General features: G+C 51.1%; 1 protein-coding gene across 4 annotated transcripts in view; it reads right to left on the bottom strand.

Annotated features, from left to right (window-relative positions):
• Positions 1-19,909, bottom strand: part of GSG1L (GSG1 like) — a 204,815-nt gene that overhangs the window by 19,980 nt on the left and 164,926 nt on the right. For 2 of the 4 annotated variants that reach the window (XM_072753605.1, XM_072753609.1), the window contains 2 exons: positions 18,974-19,085; positions 6,471-6,638 (listed from right to left, as the gene is read on the bottom strand). In XM_072753605.1, the coding sequence (XP_072609706.1) occupies positions 6,471-6,638; positions 18,974-19,085 (280 nt within the window). The remainder of the gene's footprint in view (positions 1-6,470; positions 6,639-18,973; positions 19,086-19,909) is intronic. The other 2 variants (XM_072753606.1, XM_072753608.1) reach the window with 2 other exon arrangements.

The raw sequence follows: 19,909 nt of genomic DNA, 5'->3' as shown, positions 1-19,909 counted from the left end.
TACATCACGATTGGAAACATTTGGGGAAAATAACAGCGAAGAACAATACCCATCCACGTTGTCAACGCCTTTCCTGACTGCCATGTGCAGTTGAGCTTTCTCTCTCATTTCTCCAACACTCGGTTTTTAACCGAGACCTCTAGATGTGAGCACTTTGAGATTATTTTCAGAACTGCACGGGTGGGAAATTGCGACTTAGAAAATGAAATAATCATTAGCACACGTGGGACCCCCGCCCCACCCTCTGCAGCCTCTCGGGGGCTCGAGACTTGGTTTATCTCAAAAGCACTTTCCTCGGCCTAATACAAGAAGGTGAGTACGCCGAGGCGTGGTGCTTCTCAGCTTGGTTAGGGAAACGGTGGGCAACAGGTCACACAGGCAAGCTCACTGGCAGCTCCCAGAGGGCATAGGTCACTTGGCCTAAATGACTGGCCAGTGACCTGCTAAGAAGCTCCTTGCAAGAGGCTTTCTTCTCCGCTCTTCATCTCAGTCACTCTGGTGAGGAATGAAATAGGAGAGTGGACGTGGGTCCCTGTCCCATGGGCCTTGCCGAGTAACTGCAGGGTTAGAGCTGAGTGTCTGGGGGATGGTTCACGGGGCAGTTACTTGACGGAGAGGTATCTGTCTGCCTCAGGGTCAATGATGCAGGCACCAGCTGAGGGCTGACCGTCAACAAGGCAGAGCAGGGGACACCCCAGGCAGAGAGGCCAGCGGTCCAGCAGTTGCACGCAGGCAGAACCACCCGACTGGGGAACCATGAGAGTCCAGGGGGTGCTGTGTGTAGGGGAAGGGGACCAGGGTCCTCAGTGAGGCTAGGCGGTGGCAGGGCTGCATAGATGATGGTGAGAAGCTGTCCCAGAGCCATGGGAAATCACTGAGACATTTTAGGCAGGAAGCTGGGGGAAGAGGTGGCACAGTGAAGGGGTATCCTGCTGGGGGGGCACAGATGGGAGGGGTGAGGCCAGATGCATGAACACCACATAGGGCTCCCAGGGGCGCAGGACCACAGGGGGACAGAGAGACAAAGCGAAGGGACTGGCTTTGGCAGAGACCATCATGAGTCAGTCCTGGCCATGCTGATTTTTGGTGACTCTGAGAATGCAAAGCAGAGGCGATAATGAGGCAGATGGATATGGAGCCAGGCTGTCAGGGGTGGACTAGGATGTGGGAGTCCTGGCACACATGTGGCCACTGAGACTCATGTCAAATGGGGACAGAAGAGGGCCCAGAAAGGGCCCCCGGAGCATGGCCATTTAACAGAATGGGGGAGGAGAGGAGTGGCTGTTGGGAGTAGGGTGTGTGTGCAGAGTTTCAGGGCCCCTGGGAGCTGTTTGGGGGCAGTGTGAGTGTCGGGGGGTGGTAGACAGTGACAGAGAGGTAACAAAGTGGAGACAGCCCTTCCAAGAGTTTCCCTACAACAGATGGGAGGGAGCAGACAGCAGAGAGCCCCCCTCTGCACCAGGCAGGGAGATGGATAAAGAGGGGGCTCAGGCCCTCAGTGGTGTAGGAGTCATTCAGGTCTGTGCCCATCATTCAGGTCTGTGCTCAGGGTCGGCCTCAGGGCCTAGGGAAGGCTGCGTGCCACCCAGGAAGGAGGCCTGGGGAGAGCTCCTAATCCACGGTCTCATGCTGGTAATATTAAATTCTCTGGGGCCACCAGCCCCCACCCCCAACGCTGTGGGAGGAAGAGAGAGAGCAGAGACCCAGGTCCAACTTCTGCTAATAAATCACCCAAACTGCTCAGATTTTCCTAAATACACTTGTGTGATCCCCCTCCTGGCCTCTGCTCGTGCTGTTGCCTGGGCCTGAGAACGCCTTCTCTCACCCGCTGCCCATCTGGCTGGCGAGCAAGGCACGTGTCTCTAAAAACTTGGCTCAAGGGTCTCATCTCTGAAAGCCCTTTTATCCGCCAGCTGCCCTGGGGTGGGCCTGGGCCCTCCGCCTGCTGTCACCTCCAGGAGACCCCATGGCTACACTGTTTTGCTGTGCTCACTGGACCCCGAGCCAGGGGTAGGACAGGTGACAGGCGAGCCTGGGGGACTCCCAAGGCAGATGCTCCTCCTCTAGTGAACCTGGGGGACTCCCAAGGCAGATCTCCTCCTCTAGCCCACTGACACCGTGCCAGAGCAGGGGCACAGGGGGGCCAGACCTGCAGCTTTCCCATGAGAAGCAAAAATCTTGACGTTTTAACACAAAATCTCCTGGTTTTTAAAACTCAGCCAAAATTTAAATATTTTTAAACCACCAAACAGAGCACATCTTTCAGCAGGATTCTCCGAGGGCCGCCAGCTTACAGCACCTGCTGTGCCCCTTTCTCAGGCAGGGAGCATGTCCTCCTTGCGCTATACAGAGGGAGGTTTCTGGCAGGGGTGCAGGTAGGGAAAGGGAGGCCCCCCCTCCCAGTTTTGCAACCAAAACCTCACTGCATTGTCTCATGTAATCCTCAAAACGAAACTGCAAGGAAGGGTGCCAGTCCATTTTCCAGGCAGGAAAACTGAGGCTCTAAGAGAGGACGTGACCTACCTGGGGACTCACAGCTAGTAAACCGGGGAGTTAATTTCAACCCTGGTCCACTTGTTAATGAGCACATCCAGGGTTAAATGAGTGCACGCAGGCCAGACCCAGGAACACCGGGTGCGTGACCGGAAGCACCGTACAGCTCTGCATGGTGAGGAACGATGTAATTTTTATGGATAGTTAGTAACATAACTTATTGAGCCCCTGAGGCTGCAGGTGCCAGGACCCAGTGGAAACCAGAAAGGCCACTCCCTGCTTTCTCTGGTGGCGTGCATGGTGTGCACATGTGCACGTGGGAAGGAGGCAGACACAAACAAGGCAGGAAAGGGGTTAATAGGTAAATCCAGTTCAGGGAGTAGGACACTCCACTGCTGAGAGCGCAAGGTGAGGGCGGCTGATCTGATTCCCCAGGGAGGATGCCACCAGGGGAGCAAGGCAGTCCTCCCTGGAAGCTCGGGGACTTTGGCTCTCCCACCCCTGTGGCCTTCCCCAGGGAGGTGGCATGTCTGTTCCATGCAGCTCAATTCCTGCTAGAGTCCAATCCAACAAGTCTGGCTTTTCTCCACAAGATGTTAAAGCAGATCCCAACATTAAGCATGCAAGAAAGCCAGGTCTGCAAATATTTACCTTTCATTCAGCAGCTTCTGACCCTCCCCTCAGGAGGCCCCATTAAGATGCCCTCTGCGGGGACAGCAAGCAGGGTGACTGGGAGCACTTAATTCCAGACATTTCTCAGAGCTGGCAAGCCTGCTCAGAGTTAGGGGGAGGCTCCCCGGCCCCGCTCCACATGCATGCACAGTGGCTCCTTCCCATGCACACACATGCAGGCACACACACACACACCTGAATTGCAAAACCCCTAAAGACTTCAGAATCTTCCCAACTTGTCCTGAGACTTGCAACAGGAGGGGGGTGTGGGGGGTTGGTGACAGACTAGTCCCTTCCTGCTGCATCAGCCCCCACAGGGCAGGGCGGCATCTTGTCCTCAGTCAGGAGCACAGTGGGCAGGCTTGGACGAAGTGAGACCCACAATTCCAGGGACAGGAATGGCAGGGCCGGTGTGGAGGCCCTGCACCCTCTCCCAGGGCACCACACCCGCCCTCACACTGCAACAGTCCCACAGACTCCCCTCACTCACCCCTGCAAGCCCGGCTCCCACCTCCATGCCAGGCAGAGAGGCTGCTGACCAGTCCTGAGAGCCCACATGTCACGACACTGATTGTGGCCCGCTTCAGTCCCAACTCTGGCACTTACTGGCTGTGGGACTTTAGGCAATTTACTTTACCTCTCTGTGCCTTGGTTTCTCATCTACGAAACGGGGACCCAAGAAGAGTACTTGGCAGGGGGCAAGCACCATATGCCTGCTGTGGTTAGTAATACAGTTACTAGATTCCTAAGATCTCAAAATGCCGTCTCCTAAGCTAATCATCCTAATCATTACCGAGCTTGATATTTCACATCAGCATCAGAAGAAACAGACTCACTGACACAAAATGCAGTACCGTACCCAGGACATTACCTGGGTTTTCAAAGTGTGACTTCCCAGGATGCTGGTGGCTCTGGGCTCTCCCTCTGGGGGTCAGAGGACACTGGCCCAGACAGGGCCTTGCCCCAAATCACACAACAGTGAAGTGACAGGCCTGGAACACCCACGCACTCAGAGTGAGGCCCCCCCCAAACCCCTGCTCCTTCCAGGGCATGCCCCACCCCTCAAGGAGTAGGGGGTATATAGGCAGGTGGGTCCCTCAGATCTCTCCCCTGGTGTCCATGGCTACAGTTTTGAGGACACTGGCCACTGCAGAATTTGAGCCCTGCTGCTTGCTGCTGGGCCACTTGCAAACCTGGGCAGAAAGAAATCCATGCACTCTGAGGTCTTTGTAGGGAAGGCACAAAAAAAAAAAAAAAAAAAAAAATTAGAACAGCCCAGCTAAGCTGAAATGCTCTCCTCAGAGAGGAAGGGAAATAAAATTTGATGAACCTCTGCATAATGTTCAAGTTATGAACGTGTAAAGTGATATGCTGCACATATGCTGGGAACCGTTTGTCTGCCCCCACATGGCTGGGGCCTGAGCTTATAGGGACAGTTCCAACCAGGGCCCCGGAAAACAGCAACTTCTCGCTGATAGAGAACTATGAGGTCCTGTTTTCTGCCTCAGCAAAACAAGGTTGCCCGTGGCTGCCTCAGGCTCTCTTGCAGCCGAGCGGATGGCTGAGGACACAGTGTTCAGGGCGGTTTTAGACATCAAGCTGTCTATACGGCTCCTATAAATGTTTCCTGAGTGCCTACTGCAGGTTCCGTCCTATGCTGGTCACTGCCACCTGCCCAGAGAGCACGCTCTGTCCACAGCCATGGGCACCCTGTTTGCCTGAGCTCCCTGGCCACAGCTGCCTGGTCCCCAGACTGGACACCTGACCTGGGACTCTGGCATGGGGGTGCTACGAAGCTGAATTTGCCCAATGATGGTAAAGTTTGAGCTGAAAGGACATGAGACAGCCAGGCCTGAGGTCTCCAAAGAGAAGGACTTAGCTGGTTATGCAAAGAAAAATAAAAAAAGCACCCACTTGGTGCCTGGCCTAGATGTAGGCACTCAGAATACAGCGGGGAGCAAGACAGCGAAGCCAAGTCTATCACAGCGCTCACAGCCTACAAACTATCAAACAGATAAACAGAATAAGGTCAGGTTGTGTAGGCGCTCCGAAAAAACAGTGACTAGGACAGAGTGCGTGGGACCAACTGAGACCGAGTGATTAAGGAAGTCCTCTCCAAGCTGATGATGTTCAAGCTGAGACCTGAGTGAGTGCTGCTGGCAAGAGCACAGCAAGGGCCAGGGCCCCAAGAGGGGTTGAGCTTGCGGTGTTCAAGGGACAGAAAGGAGACCTACATGGCACAGGACAGATGACAGGGTGTGTAGCAGTCAGAGAGGTTCCTGTGTGGCCTCCATCATGTGACTCCTCAGCTTGAAACCTTTCCACTGCCCCACAGAGTCCAGCTCCTCAATGCTACCCAGCTCCGCAGCATCCTTCCCCTTTTCCTCCTCAGATTCTTGTCATCAGTCCTGACAACCTTTCTATTCTCTGCCATTAAAAGGCATCATTGCATATCCAGTCAGCTCCCCTAGAAGCATACCCTGTGATAAGAATTTGGGTATGGGTAGTTTACTTAGGAGGTGGTCCCAGGAAATATGCTAACTATCTGCCTGTCTGTCCTTCCATTTGTCCATTATCCACCATCCATCCATGCACCCACAAATGCATTCATTCATCTATCTTTCCACCTAACCATCCAACCATCTACCCAACCATCCACCCACCCAACCATCCATCCATCCACCCCCCCACCCAACCATACATACGTACATATACCCATCCACCCATTCATCCATCCATCTATCCAACTATCCATCCATCCATTCACCTACCCAACTATACATACATACATCCAACCATACATCCACCCATTCATACACACACAATTTATTGGCACTTCTATTCCCAGCTAGACTCTGAGGACTCAAGTGATCAGATGTATGTAGTCCCTGATCTTGAGGAGGGACTCTTCCACTTGTCATCAACAATCCCACTGCTGGGTCCTCTTTTCACTCAATGCTGTGACAGAGCCCAAGAAGGAGACCACAGTTCATTCTCTGTATGCCCCTAAGAAGCATGAGGCTAAATAGCAAACACCCAGACTCAGTTCTCTTCTTCTTGGGTTCTTGGGCTCTGATCACAAGGCAACATCACGTCTCATAAAATATCAAAATGTCCCAGAAATTCCAACACAGTGGGGTCCAAACTCTGCCTCCCCCAGCCTGTCCCTTCTACCCCACTACCCCCTACTATGCTTCTGTGAGATCATTCACTCCAGTTTTTGACTAGAGCCCTATGGCCACTGAGGCCAAACCCCGGGCTCTGGATTCCCAATGGTGGCCAGAGGTGACCCCATGTGCACTGACCTCTCCCGGAAGTACCTGATGGCCTCAGGGTGTATGAAGGTCGGCTCCTCCCGGTAGCCCTGCTCAAAGACCTTGCGCTTGTGCCGGAACTCAATGACCGTCTTGGTGTAGGAGTTGAGTGTGGTGACAGAGGCTGCCATGCAGCAGGTAAAGGAGCCCCACGCCAGGCTGCCAAGAGACGAGGAGAGAGGTGCCACAGTGAGGGTGGGCAGGGGACAGGAAGCCCCCCTTCTCTCCCCTCCCCCTGCCAGACATGCATTCAACCCTGCACAGCTGCATCCTCTGGGCCAGACTAGAGCAGGTCCTGCTGTGGAGAAGACGAAGATCTGGTCCTTGCCCCGCTCACAGTCTGTACACTCTGACCCAGACATGACAAGAGCTCATCACTGGGAGGCAAGACAAGAGCGAGACCTTCCATCCGAGGGTGCCAGCCTCAGGGAAGGTCACCAGAACACAACTATGCTTCCATGGGGTCTTGGAGGACGAGAGAGCTTGCCAGCAAGGGAAGGGCATTGTGGGAAGAGGGAAGGGCGTGTGCAAAGGTGTGGAGGCGCAAGGCAGTAGGAACAGTCCAGAGACTGGCTGGGATGCTGGAGTGAGGGAGAGTGTGATTAGTTGGAGTTAATAATAGAGAAGCAGGAGGGGGGCAGACACCCTAAAGGCTGGTTTCCGTGGGGGTTAAATTACCTCTGTTCATGTGTGACCTTGGGCAAGTTGCTTAACCTCTCTGCCTCTTATTCCTCATGTCATTTTAGTGGACATAACAAGCGCCAGCTCACAACGTTGTTGCCAAGATTGAAGGAGATGAGCCATTCAAAACATCTCAGAACAGCGCCTGGAGCATACAGTAGGCACCCAAGACAGGTTTGCTGTCATTACTACCATCCGCAGTTTCAAGGTTCTTACTACCACTCCTGTCTGGCTTCATTTCCAAACTTTCCCTCTGAGAGATTAAGTTACAATGACCCGTGTGGCGTTCTGCTCCGCTCTTCCTCCAAGCGCAGCTGGCCACTCTTGGCCACACTCACCTGATGTGTACGCGGAGCCAGCCAGAGCTGGAGCATCTTTTCTATCCACAACTGGAAAGAAGGAAAGGGGGATGTGGGGCTCGGAGCTCAGCCAGCCAGGCTGCCAGGCTTCTCCGACCCAGGGTCCATTCGAGAAGTGGCCTCCTGCTTACTTCCTCTGGCCAAAACTGGGCAGTAACATTTAGAACCAGCAGTGGGGACCTGCCTGGCTCTGGTTGTTGTACCCAGTCTGGTGTCCGGGTCCTTGCTCCCCAGTGTCTGCCTTGATGACTGGTTTCCTCCAAATCAAGGGCTCAGTGCTACGGCCCTGTCTCAGGGCATCCAGCCTCCCCTTCTGCCAGCTACCTGTTGGTTCTCTCAATATCACCCCCCATGCGGTGCAGCACCCACCTTCACACCCACTGCTCTTCTCTTCGTCAGCCCCAGGACACCCAGAAGGAAAGCAAGGGGAAGTATGAGAATTCAGCCTTTCTTGCAGGGACCCCCTATCATCACCTATCCCTTAGCACCCAAACCATTAATAGATTCCCTGTTCCTTCATGATAAGGAGCTAATTTAGACCTCCCAGAAGCTCTTGAGTATCTGTGACAGCCCCTCTTAGAACTGTCCTGTCCATCAGAGTCCAGCAGGTGATCCCGACCTCTGTTCACAGATGATTGGGTAAGGGCTGACATCTGACCGAAGGTGGTCCAATCAGATATTTTCTCCCCCGAGCAATGACACTCAAGACTAGCTCAGCGTGGGATGTGTGTTTGAACCTCAGAGGTGCAAATTCAGAACATGAGGATGGGGAATAAAGAAGCAGGCTTTTCCTGGGATTCCACGAGGATACAGGTTGGTTTTGTCTGACCAGCATCCATTCTGTTAAGGATCCAGGTGCTCCCCTCCTCTGAGGCCATGTGGTTTGTGTGCAGCTGGCTTCACCCTCAATCTTTAGGGATGATCACATGGCCATCACCTGGTCAATGAGATCATCTCTTCCCTCTAGCCGCAGTAATTAGTTCAAGGATGGGCATGTGACACCCAAGTCAGGCTAATGAGATTCAATCGCAGGACTCTTGGAAATCTTTGTCTTGGGGTGCCAAGCTGGTGGGATCTGAGCCTGGAGCTGCTCTGGGGACTATGTTGCCACTATGCAACCTGCTAAGGAGGCTGACTCAAAGGGGAGCCATGAAAAAGAGCTAGATCCCTAAGATGAAGCCATTATCCCTGGATTTTTCAGCTATGGGAGCCCCAATTCCTTTATGGGTTTTTCTTTCCCTAAGCCAGTTTGGATTGAGTGTCTGTCATTGGCAACCCAAGTTCTTGGACAATTACTTTCTATAGATTCCTCTCTTTTACACAGCTTAGTTTTAAAGTGAATTTCTAGTCTTTACGGTCAGGGATCTAATCTAGGAGCAGGTCCAACTCCCCAATCTGATGACCCAACCAGAGGAGGAGCATCTCTCCCTGTCACACACCCCTGTTCGATTTCATCTCAGCCCTCACCACACCCTGTAATTCTCCTGTAGCTTTTCTTCCTATTATTTATTATTCTTTGTTCTTAAATGAAACCTTCTATTTTGGGATAATTATAGATTCACATTTAGTTGTAAGAAATAATACAGAGAGATCCATGTACCCTTTACCCAGTTTCCCTCAATGGTAACATCTTGCAAATACAGTCCCCAGCCGGCATATTGACACCCATACAGTCAAGATACAGAGCGTCTCTATCCATCACCACAATGATCCCTCCTGTTGCCATTTTACAGCCACCCCCCCCTCCCCTCCCAACCTCTGGCAACCACTAATCAGTTCTTCATTTCTCCAACTTTGTCATTTTAAGAACGTTGCATAAATGGAAGCACAAAGCACGTATTTTGGGGATTGGCTTTTCGCACTTGGTATAATACTCTGGAGAGTCATCCCGGCTGCTGTGTGTATCAACCATTTGTTCCTTTATATCACAGAGTTTCTCCACATCTGCACCAGCATGTCACGTTGTCACTTTGGTTTTTTTTTTTTTTTTTTTTTTTTATTTTAGCTCTTCTGATAGATGTGTAGTAACACCTCATTGTGGTTTTCATTTGCATTTTCCTAATGGCTAATGGTGTTGAACATCTTTTCAGTTGCTTACTTGCCATCTGTTTATCCTCTTTGGCAAAATATCCGTTCATGTTCTTCTGCCCACTTTCTAATCGGATTGTTTTGCTGCTGTTGTTGTTTACTGTTGAGTTTTGAGTGTTTGTACAGATCCTAAATACTAGGCCTTTGTTAGAGACGTCGTAGCTTACACATACTTTCTTCCTCTGTAACTTGTCTTAACAAGGTCTGTCACAGGGCAAATGTTTCCTTTTTTTTTTAAGATTTTATTTATTTATGATAGGGAGAGAGAGAGAGAGAGAGAGAGGCAGAGACACAGGCAGAGGGAGAAGCAGGCTCCATGCAGCGAGCCCGACATGGGACTCGATCCCGGGTCTCCAGGATCACACCCTGGGCTGAAGGCAGGCGCTAAACCACTGAGCCACCTGGGCTGCCCAGGCAAGTGTTTCATTTTGCTGAAATCCAATTTATTAAATATTCCATTTATGCTTTTGATCCATTTGATACCAAATCCAAGACCTCTTTGCCCAGGTCTAGATCCCAAAGATTTTCTATTTTTTTCCCTAAAAATTGTATAGTTTTACAATTTTTATTTAGGTCCACGACCCATTTTGAGTTATTTTTTATACAAGGCAGAGAGTTTAGATTGATTTTTTTTTTTTGTCTCTGAATGTCCAATAGTTCCAGCACCATTTGTTGAAAAGGCTACCCCCCCCCCCCCGGATGGATTTGCATCTTTGTCACTTATCAGTTCAGCCCATTTGTGTGGGTCTATTTCTGGGTCCCTTACTTTGTCCCATTGATCTCTGTGTATCCCTCTGCCAATACCACACAGTCTGGACTACCGTAACTATATATTAAGTCTTGAAATTGGATAGACTGGTGCCTCCCACTTTTAGTCTTGTTTTTCAAATTTGTTTTAGCTATTCTAGTTCCTTTGCCTCTCCTAATAAATTTTAGAATAATCTTGTCTATACCTACAAGAAGTCTTGCTGAGATTTTAATAGGAATTGCATGAGACCTATATACCAACGTGCGGAGAATTGACGTCTTTACCGCAAACATGGTATCCCTCACCATTGATTTCAATCTTCTTTGATTTCGTTCATTGTCATTTTGTGGTTTTCAGCATGCAAGTCCTACAGAAGTTTTGTTAGATTTAGGACAAAGTGTTTCACTTTTTTAAAGTGCAAATGGTATTGTATTATTAGTTTTGTTGTCCAACTGCTCAATGTTATAGAAATATAATTGGGGCCCTGGGGCGTGTGGGCGGCTCAGTTGGGTGAGCATCTGACTCTTGGTTTCCGCTCAGGCCGTGATCTCAGGATCTTGACACTGAGCTCTGCATCTGGCTCCACGCTCAGCAGGGTGTCTGCTTGAGATTCTTTCTCTTCCTTGTCCTCTCCTTCTGCCCTTCCTCTGCTAGTGCTCTCTTGCTCACTCTCTCTCTCAAATAAATAAATCTTTAAAAACATTGATTGTGGTACCTGTGTGACTCAGTTGAGCATCTGAATCTCGGTTTTGGCTCAGGTCTTGATCTCATGGGTCGTGAGATCCAGCCCCATGTCAGGCTCCATGCTCAGTGGGGAGTCGGCTTGAAGATTCTCTGCCCCTCCCCCTACTCATACACACACACACACACACACACACACACACACAGGCTCTTTCTCTAAATTCAGTAAATCTTAAAGATATGTATGTATAATTGATTTTTGTGGTTTTTCTCTCATATCCCAAGACTATACTGAACTCATATATTAGGTCCAGGCATTTTTTGGTAGATTTCTTGGATTTTTCTACATAGACAAATAAGTATGGTTTACTTCTTACTTTCCAGTCTGTATGCTTTACTTTTCATGCTGCCCTGCACTCCTGAGAAGTTCTAGCACCATCCTGAAGGAGTGGTGTTCCCAGCCTTAGGGGGAACACATTCAGTCATGTTACTGCCAGCTGGGGGTCAGGGTCCAGGCTCCCCATGGGATCTCCACTGCCACTTGGGGATGGTTGGGGCTTGTTACTGCTCCAGCAAAGTGACAGTCCCAGCTCCCTACTCCTGTATCACCACAGCAGGTGAGGGGGCACGCACTTAGGTGCCTCACTGCAGCCTGGGTAGGTGAATCCAAGCTTGGTACGGCAGGGGGTGTCAAGCCACAACCGTTGGTCTGCTTGTGCTTTGTTTTCCGTGATGTAGGACTATAGAGAGCAGTTATTGCTAAGTTTTCTTAGTAGGCTCCCCCTTCTCTGGTCCTTTGGCTACAGAAAGCAGACCTTTGGTGGGGTGTGTGTGTGTGTGTGCGCGCGCACCTTTTGGCATTGCTGGGTTGCTGACTTTTTCATTTCCAAACTGGGATGCACTAGACAAAAAGTACATACCAATGTGCTGTCTCTCAGACCCTGAGAGAGTCTACTGAGTCTTCTGTCTTCTGTCTACTCTTCAGAGTCTTCTTATGCTTAAGTGCTTTATGTCTGATGTTCCAGGATTTAGTTATACTTAGCAGGAGAAATAGGGAGAAGTATGTGTACTTCATCCTTCCAGAAGTGGTAGTCCCAATTATTTGTTTTTTGATGTTCTTTCCACCCATGCCAGAGCTTCAGCTTCATGAGAACAGGAGCTTTGTTTTGTTCACTGCTATATCCTTAGCACTTAGAACACACACAGTAGGTGCTCAGTAAATATTTGTAGAATGAAGTAATACAGGTACGATGATAACACATTGAACAAATTGATATAAAAACACCGTCCTGGTTTTCATGTGGATGAAGGGCTCAGGGCTGCCTGCATGAATCTCCCTGCTGTGCCTCATCCTAACACCCCCCGGGGCCCCCACGCAGGGCAGAGTTTGAAAACCTCAGGGCTGGAACACCTGCTGATGTTTGCAGCTTGCCCTTCTGAGCTGGTGCACTTCTGAGCTGGTGCAGGGAGATACGTGGGAGGTTGGCCTGGTTTTTGGAGCCAAGAGCAGAGTGGACACTGTAGGGAGGAAATGCGAGGGTGATAGGGTCGACACAGTGGTTGTCAGCCACTCTGTCCTCTGGGAGCTGCAGGGCTGGGCAGAGGGGATGCTGGAGGCAGATTCAGAGATGCATAGGTGCCACCTTGCAATCTGCCCCAGGCCCCACTCAGTGGGAAGACTGTTTACTGACCACTGAGGGAGGCAGCCCTCATCCTCATTCAAGCCAGATAGGCACAGAGTCACTGTGCAGGTCAGAACACAAATGCTCAGTCCAGGCCCTGCTCAGTGCCCCAGAGCAGAAGGGACCAAGAACTGATGATGGCAGGTTCTAGAAGCCCAGCTAGTCCAGTCATGGCCAGCACGCACCCTTGGGCAGCCATACCGTTCCCTCCCTGGTCTCAGACAAAGGGAGGCCAAGGCTAGCTGCCTGGCAATACATGAAAAAGTGAGAGTTTCCAGCTTCCTGCTGACCACACAGCCTCTCAGCAGGGACATCAGTAAATACACCCTCTCCAGGGGCTCTTTGAGGCCAAGGCTCTTCATTGGTGATAGCAGCAGAAGCCCCACCCTTAAGGGGTCAATCTGCTGAAATGCCAGCTAAGGCCTGCAGAGAGGGCAGGGCAGCCTAGGATCCCAAGAGAGGGAAGAAGCTAGCCTTCTGTTGCCACTGCGCTTCACACAGATGGAGTCTCAGAGGCACACAGAGAGGCACCACCCACTCAGTACTGGCCCAACCTGCTACTCTTTGCTCTGTGACCTGTGCCAAACTGCTTAACTTCTCTGGGCTTCTAGCTCTTATGAAGCTACAACTCCATGATCCTCTCCCACAGTCAGTCTGCAGACTGAATGCTCAGGATTGGGGTTTCACTGTTTTGTGGTAGGAGGGGCGCTTTTTAAAAATCTTTCTCCATTTGGGTCAAATTCAAAAGAAAAGAACAAAGTGACTAGCTTTCCACTTTCCTGCCATCGCCAGGAAAACTGCCATGCTGACCTTCCATGAAGGGGTCACAACTCAAATTCCTGCAGGGTCTGGTGGATGATGATTTGGGGAAAGTGTAAGGCAATAAGGAGTGGTGGGGACAAGGGTGACCTGGAGAGCATGTGCCCCATCTAAGGGGGCCGCCACTCAGCTTCAGCTCCCGCTGCCATGTGGCAATGCCAGTTAGGCAAGGCCACAACTTCTAATGGTGAAGAGAAGCCCCAAACTTGGATATTTATGTAAAATTTTTACTTTTATAGATGTTAAAAACAAATACATATTTTATTTTTTTAACATTGTAGTTTTAATAGTTTTTTTTAGATTTGTGTGTGTGTATGTGTGTGTGTTTGTGTGTGTGTGTGTGAGAGAGAGAGAACACAAGCATGAGCAGGGGGGAGGGGCAGAGGGAGAGGGAGAAGCAGACTCTCCACTGAGCAAGAAGCCTGAAGAGGGGCTCCAACCCAGGACCCCAAGATCATGACCTGAGCCCAAAGGCAGATGTTTAACTGACTGAGCCACCCAGGCACCCAAATACATCTTTTATATAACACCGTGGCAGGTGGACACAAAACATCACTGGGCTGGGTTCACCAGCAGTTCGCAGCACCTGGGATAATCGTGCGACCTGAGCCTTTGCTCTTTCTGAGGCTGTGTCCCGGTCCCTGAACTGGGCATGGTAACTCCTCTGTGGGAGTCAGCGCAGCAGGACCAGACAGCTCAGGGGAAACAGGACCAAACAGCTCAGGACCCACATAGCTGGGGGGAAAAAAGGTAGGAGCGCTGGAGGGGTCCCGGGCTCAGGCAAGGATGAGGTTCTGAAGCTTAGGGCCAAAGTGGGGAGTCAGGCATGGGCAGGGCTGGATCCTAAGGAAACACTGACATCCTGGGAGCAAATGTGAGAGGCATGTCCAAGGCAGGTGGAGCCCAGAGACCAGACAGCAAGGGACCACTTGCCTGCCCACTGGAAGTCACCACAGGGACGTTCGGGACACATGCCTCTCATCAAGTGAGAGCAGCATTACCAAAGGCTCAGTGTCATTACCACCGTTTATGATCACTGCCCCTTATAAGCACTTCCTGTGTGCCAAGCACTTTAAAAGCTTGGTCCCACGTAGTCCCTCCAACAACCCTATGAAACACACATCACTATTACCTGCTCTAGAGACGAGTACACTGAGAGGCTGGATCGCTTGCCTTTCCAGCAACATTTGTGGAGCACACTCTCTGTGCTAGGCACCTCATTCGCGTCACTTCACATGGTCCTCGTCATAGCTCCTAACCAGACATGACCCTCACACCACCAGGAGCCTCACCTCCCGAAGTTCACGCTTTGTGCAGCCCCTCCTCCTTGAATCCGGCCACATCACTTGCTCTTGACCAACAGAATGTACCAGAAGTGACAGTGTGACTCCCGAGGCAAGGTCATAAACTTGTCACTTTTGCTCAGATCTCTTGGAGTCCTTGCTCCCCGCAAGAGGCTGCTCCCACTGACTGTCTAGCTGACCCCCAGCCCCCAGCCCGCACCGCAGCCAGTGCTGGGAGGCGGGGCCTGCTTGGACACCCTGCCTGGCCACGTCCCAGATGATGCCGCCCCAGCCAACATCCCACCTAAGTGTCATGCAGGACCCTGAGCAAGAACGACCTGGCTAAGCCCAGTCAACCCACTAAACCGTAAAAGACTAACATATTTTTATTTTAAGCCCCTAAATGTTAGGGTGCTGTGTTATAAATGAAGAGAAAACTGACACACTGCTTGCAAGAGCCCCCTGAGTAGAGACTCATGCCATCCCCATTTTATAGATGAGGATACTGAGGTATGGGGAGGCTGAGTGACCTCATGCAACTCTGCAGCCAGCAAGAGTCAGAGTGAGAGTCTGCTCCTAAGTCGTCTGATTCCTCTGGCCTCAACCACACCTCTGCGCTGCCGGCCCACAGCACCCTAGCCATGCACGTCAGGGTAAACTGTAAGCCAGGCTGTCTGACTCCCAATCATGGAAACTTCTCTTTCTGCACAGATGTTCCTCCCAGAAGCTGGTGCCTAACATCAGCTGGGCATCTCTGATTATCTGACCTCTTAACCCCCACCTCCCAAACTCCTGAGGTGTGCCTTGCCCTGCTGGGTGGGGAGACAAGAGGCTGGCGCTGCCTGGCCTCAAAGCTGGTCTCCTCTCTGGTGCCTGGGGCAGGGACAGGGGAGGCGCTGGGTCCAGAATTTTGACAAATGGCCTCACACATATTAAACAAGAGAAATGACACTGCACAGCCCTGGCGAGGCCCCAAAAGCAAAGGATGAAAAATGGGGCTGATCCATCTTGCAGGCCTTGCTGACAAGAAGAAATGGATCAGCCCTAATAGGGACCGCACGTTGGGCCCCGGCCTTAAATAAGTCAAATGAGAACGAGGCCAGCCCCAAGGGAGCAGAAGAGCAAGCCACGAGGCCCAGCTTCCAGAGAAAGAAAGGTTGCTGTGGCTGACACCAGCAGGCTTGGTTTTAGATGCTGGGGGCCAGGGTAGAGAGCTAGGGGCTCCTAGAGAGACCTGAGAATCCTATTACCACCTCAGGCTGTGGGACCCTGGGGGACTGACCCAACCTTTCTGAGCCCTAGTTTTCACACATGCAACACGGGGGTTTTGCATATGTTAATTTCATATCAATAACAATAATATTAGAAGGGCAGGTGTCTGGGGCACCTAGGTGGCTCAGTCAGGTGTCGGGTTCTTGGGCTCTTGATTTTGGCTCAGGTCATGATCTCAGGATGAGCTCAAGCCCCATATCAGCCTCCATACTTGCACTCGGCATGAGTCTGCTTGACATTCTCTCTCCCCCCTCCCTCTGCCCCTCCCCCAACTGGTGCTCTCTAAATAAATAAATAAATACATAAATACATAAATACATAAATAAAATCAATAAGAAAAAAAAAGAAAGGCTGGTGTTTAAGAGCACTTACCATGCGTCAAACAGTGTGCTAAGCATATCTACAAACTGTCTTTGCATTACCCATTCTCGGAGAGGCAAAATACAGAGGCTGAGGGTGTGGGCTCCGAGGCCAGACTTGCCTGGGTTCAGATCCTTGCTCTGCCGCTCAGCAGCCAGACAGCCTGGATGGGTGACTTAAGTTCCCTGTGCCTCAGTTTCCTCTCCACAAAGTGCCCGCCCCATGGTGTTGTTACGGCAACATGCCAGCGCTCCATACATGGCAGGGATTATCACACACATGCTCAACACTTAAAAATGTTCGTTCCTTTCCTTTGTCACCTTCTCTAGCTCAGATGATGAGCTTCTGAGGTCAAGAGCTCAGGCAAGAACTGCTAGAGAGAGGGAAGCATTGGGTGAAAAGGGAGTCAGAGCCTTAGCTGGTTTCCCTGCGGTCCCTCCACTTCAAGGGATCAGGGATGGTGTTGGAGGGTCCAGGTCCCTTTAAGGCACATGGCTTTACAGGAGTGGAGCCAAGCAGAGGGGGAAGGGGCAGCAATTAGCAGGAGTCCCCATGGTGGGGGGTGAAAGGGGGTCTTTCTGAGTTAGAGTCCTTCGTGCCCCACTCTGACCATCTTCCTCCAAAGCCTCTGCTACCTGCTGTTCCTCCTGCCCAGCACACTCTCTCGTTCCCTTCTCCACCAGTCTGCCTGGCCACCTTCTCCCCAGAGGACCCTCCCTGCCCGAAGCTGGGTCAGCAACCCCTCCTCTGTGCTCTGAACCCCCCATCACCACATGATAGCTTGTGTACTTGTCTCAATGGCCTGTTACAACAGTGTCTTGGCCACTGCTGTGCCTGCAGCTCCTAGGACAGTGGCTGTCCCCAAGTAGGCATCCAGTAAATGCATGTAAAGTAATTAAGTGGATAAATGGTCTGCAGACCTGCAGACCCTGGGTAATGGACATCTGTGGTCGCATTCTTGCCAGCATGCATTCCTTCTGATGACCCCACCCCACCCCCAAATTTCTGCTGGGGGACCTCTCCTCCTCTTCTTTGTCCAAGGGTTTGGGTGGGGCCAATCCCTCTGCTTGACCTTATGACTCAGGCCAGACCAATGAGAGTAGTCCAGTCTGTTCAGGGTCTAAATCATTGGTCATGGGGTGGACACTTGACTTAAGCCAATCCAACGAAAGCCATAAGCAGGATGTTGGCTGGAAATATTGGAAAGAAGCCCCATCTTTCTGCTACTGTTGCTGCATTTGTAAAATGTAAGCCTTGAGCTGGGCTTGGTGACCATCTCTGCTTGGGGAAAAACTGCTTGTAAATGAAACCAACACAAAGGGAACAGAGACAGCAAAGTGGGGAGGGGAGATTGCCTAAGCTCCTGATGAATCACCCAATCACCTGGATCCAGCTGTGCCTGAAGCTAACCGTGTGGTAGCTCACCCAACATCCATTCCACCTACTCACCATTTGCGAGTTTCTGGCTCATTCTTCATTCCAGAGGTGAGTGTGGGCAAGATAAGCCAATAAGCTCATGACATTCCCTCAGCTGTGGTGATGATTTCAGGAGAAAGAAAATGAGCTAAGCTAGGTCCATCCGAGGGAGGCTTGGGATTCTAGTCAATGTTGGGGAAAGAGAAGCCCTTTTTTCTCCTGTGATGTGGAGGAAGAAGCACCAGCCTCAGGAGCAGCTTTTACTTCACCAGGAGGGAAGCCTACCCAGGGATAGGGTTAACATGTGCAGATGATCACCGAGGAAGAGCAGTCAGTCCTGATGACATCAGAGACTCTGGATCGAACATACCCTGAAGTCCACGACATGGCTGCACCTTCCACTTACAGGAACCAACTTTTTTCCGTATTGCTTGGACTGACATGGATGGATTTTTCTGCTACAACCCAAGGCACCCTAGCTGATCCACTTGGACTCTTCTGTTGCCTGAACTAACAATACATACCCCGTGTTTACCTATGCCTGGGAGTCTTGCCTTCCTTTGGATCCCTAGCCTGTCAGACCCCAGGGTCTCCACGGTTTGCTAGCTTCCATCTCCACCTTCCAGAGCAGCCTGTATAGCAGGGTCGACAAACTTTCTCTGTCAAGCGTCAGGAGTAAATATCTTAGGTTTTGCAGCCCATCGAGTGTCAGTCACAACCAGAACCCACAACTCTGCTGTTGTAGCGTGAAAGCAGCCACGGGCAACAGGTCAGCGTAAGTGTGGCTCTGTCCCAATGAAACTGCACTGACGGACACTGAAACCGAAATTTTGCCTCATTTTCACACATCACAAGATGTCATTATTTTTCTTTTGATTTACTTTCCAGCATTTAGACATGTAAAAAGCATCCTTAGGTTGAGGGCTGCATAAAAACAGGTGGTGAGCCAGATTTGGCCCATGGGCCAGAGTTTGCCAACCCCAGCTCTAAGGTCTCAAAGTGCCTTTGGACTCTGGGCTGCCTTTGCCTTCATCTTCTGTCCCTCTCTCCCCCAGCTGGGCCGACTGCTGAAATCCCAGCATGCCTGAAGGTCAAAGCCACTTACCAGAAGGACCACCCGTAGTCCCAGGAGTGAGGTCTCCAGTCTTCGGGGCCGAGGCTCACGGTGACCTGGAACACCTGTGTGTACATCATATGGGCTACCATTCCCAGGAGGCCTGTGGGCGGAGCAGAACAAGGGGTCAGGAGGCCAGCTGGGGCTCTGTCCCCCTGTGTCTGTGCTGGGGGACAGCACGGGAGGCAGAGGGCTGGTGGCAGGACCCCAGCGGGAAGCCCGAGGGTGGTGCTTTCCTAGGCCAGCCAAGGTGCTGGAGTTTGGGCAAGAGGGCACAGGGCAGGCCTGGAGAAATTAAACAAAGGAGACACAGAGTCAGATCTGGGCCCAGATGGGCAAACTTTGTGAAGTACCAGAGAAGCAGATATTTTAGGCTCTGTGGTCCGCGCAGTCTCTGTTGCAACTACTTCTCTACTGCTATAGCACAAAAGAGCCACAGATAATACATAGATGGATGAGTATGGCGACGTACCAATAAAATTTTATTTTTATTTTTTAAATTTTATTTATTCATTAGAGACACGCAGAGAGAGAAGCAGAGACACAGGCAGAGGGAGAAGCAGGCTCCATGCGGGGAGCCCAACATGGGACTCCATCCAGGGTCTCCAGGATCCGGCCCTGGGCTGAAAGGTGGCACCAAACCACTGAGCCATCCGGGCTGCCCCCAGTGAAATTTTATTTACAAAAACAGGCATCAGCCGAAGTTAGCCTGTGCACTATAGTTGGGAGAAGCAGCCTAGAGAGTATTTTTCAAACTGCAGGTCTGGACTCACTAGACTAGTGGGTCATGAAATCACCTCCACTGATTGCCAGCATTGATTGCCAGCATTAAAACAACAACAACAACAACAACGGTGGAATAGAATAGAAATATCTGATACCATCAAGTATAGCAAGAGTGAATATTGTTTTGTGAAATTTTCAGTT

The sequence above is a fragment of the Vulpes vulpes genome, chromosome 3 (assembly GCF_048418805.1).
Source record: "Vulpes vulpes isolate BD-2025 chromosome 3, VulVul3, whole genome shotgun sequence".
NCBI classification, from domain to species: Eukaryota; Metazoa; Chordata; class Mammalia; order Carnivora; family Canidae; genus Vulpes; species Vulpes vulpes.
This window is presented reverse-complemented; position numbering and strand designations above follow the sequence as displayed.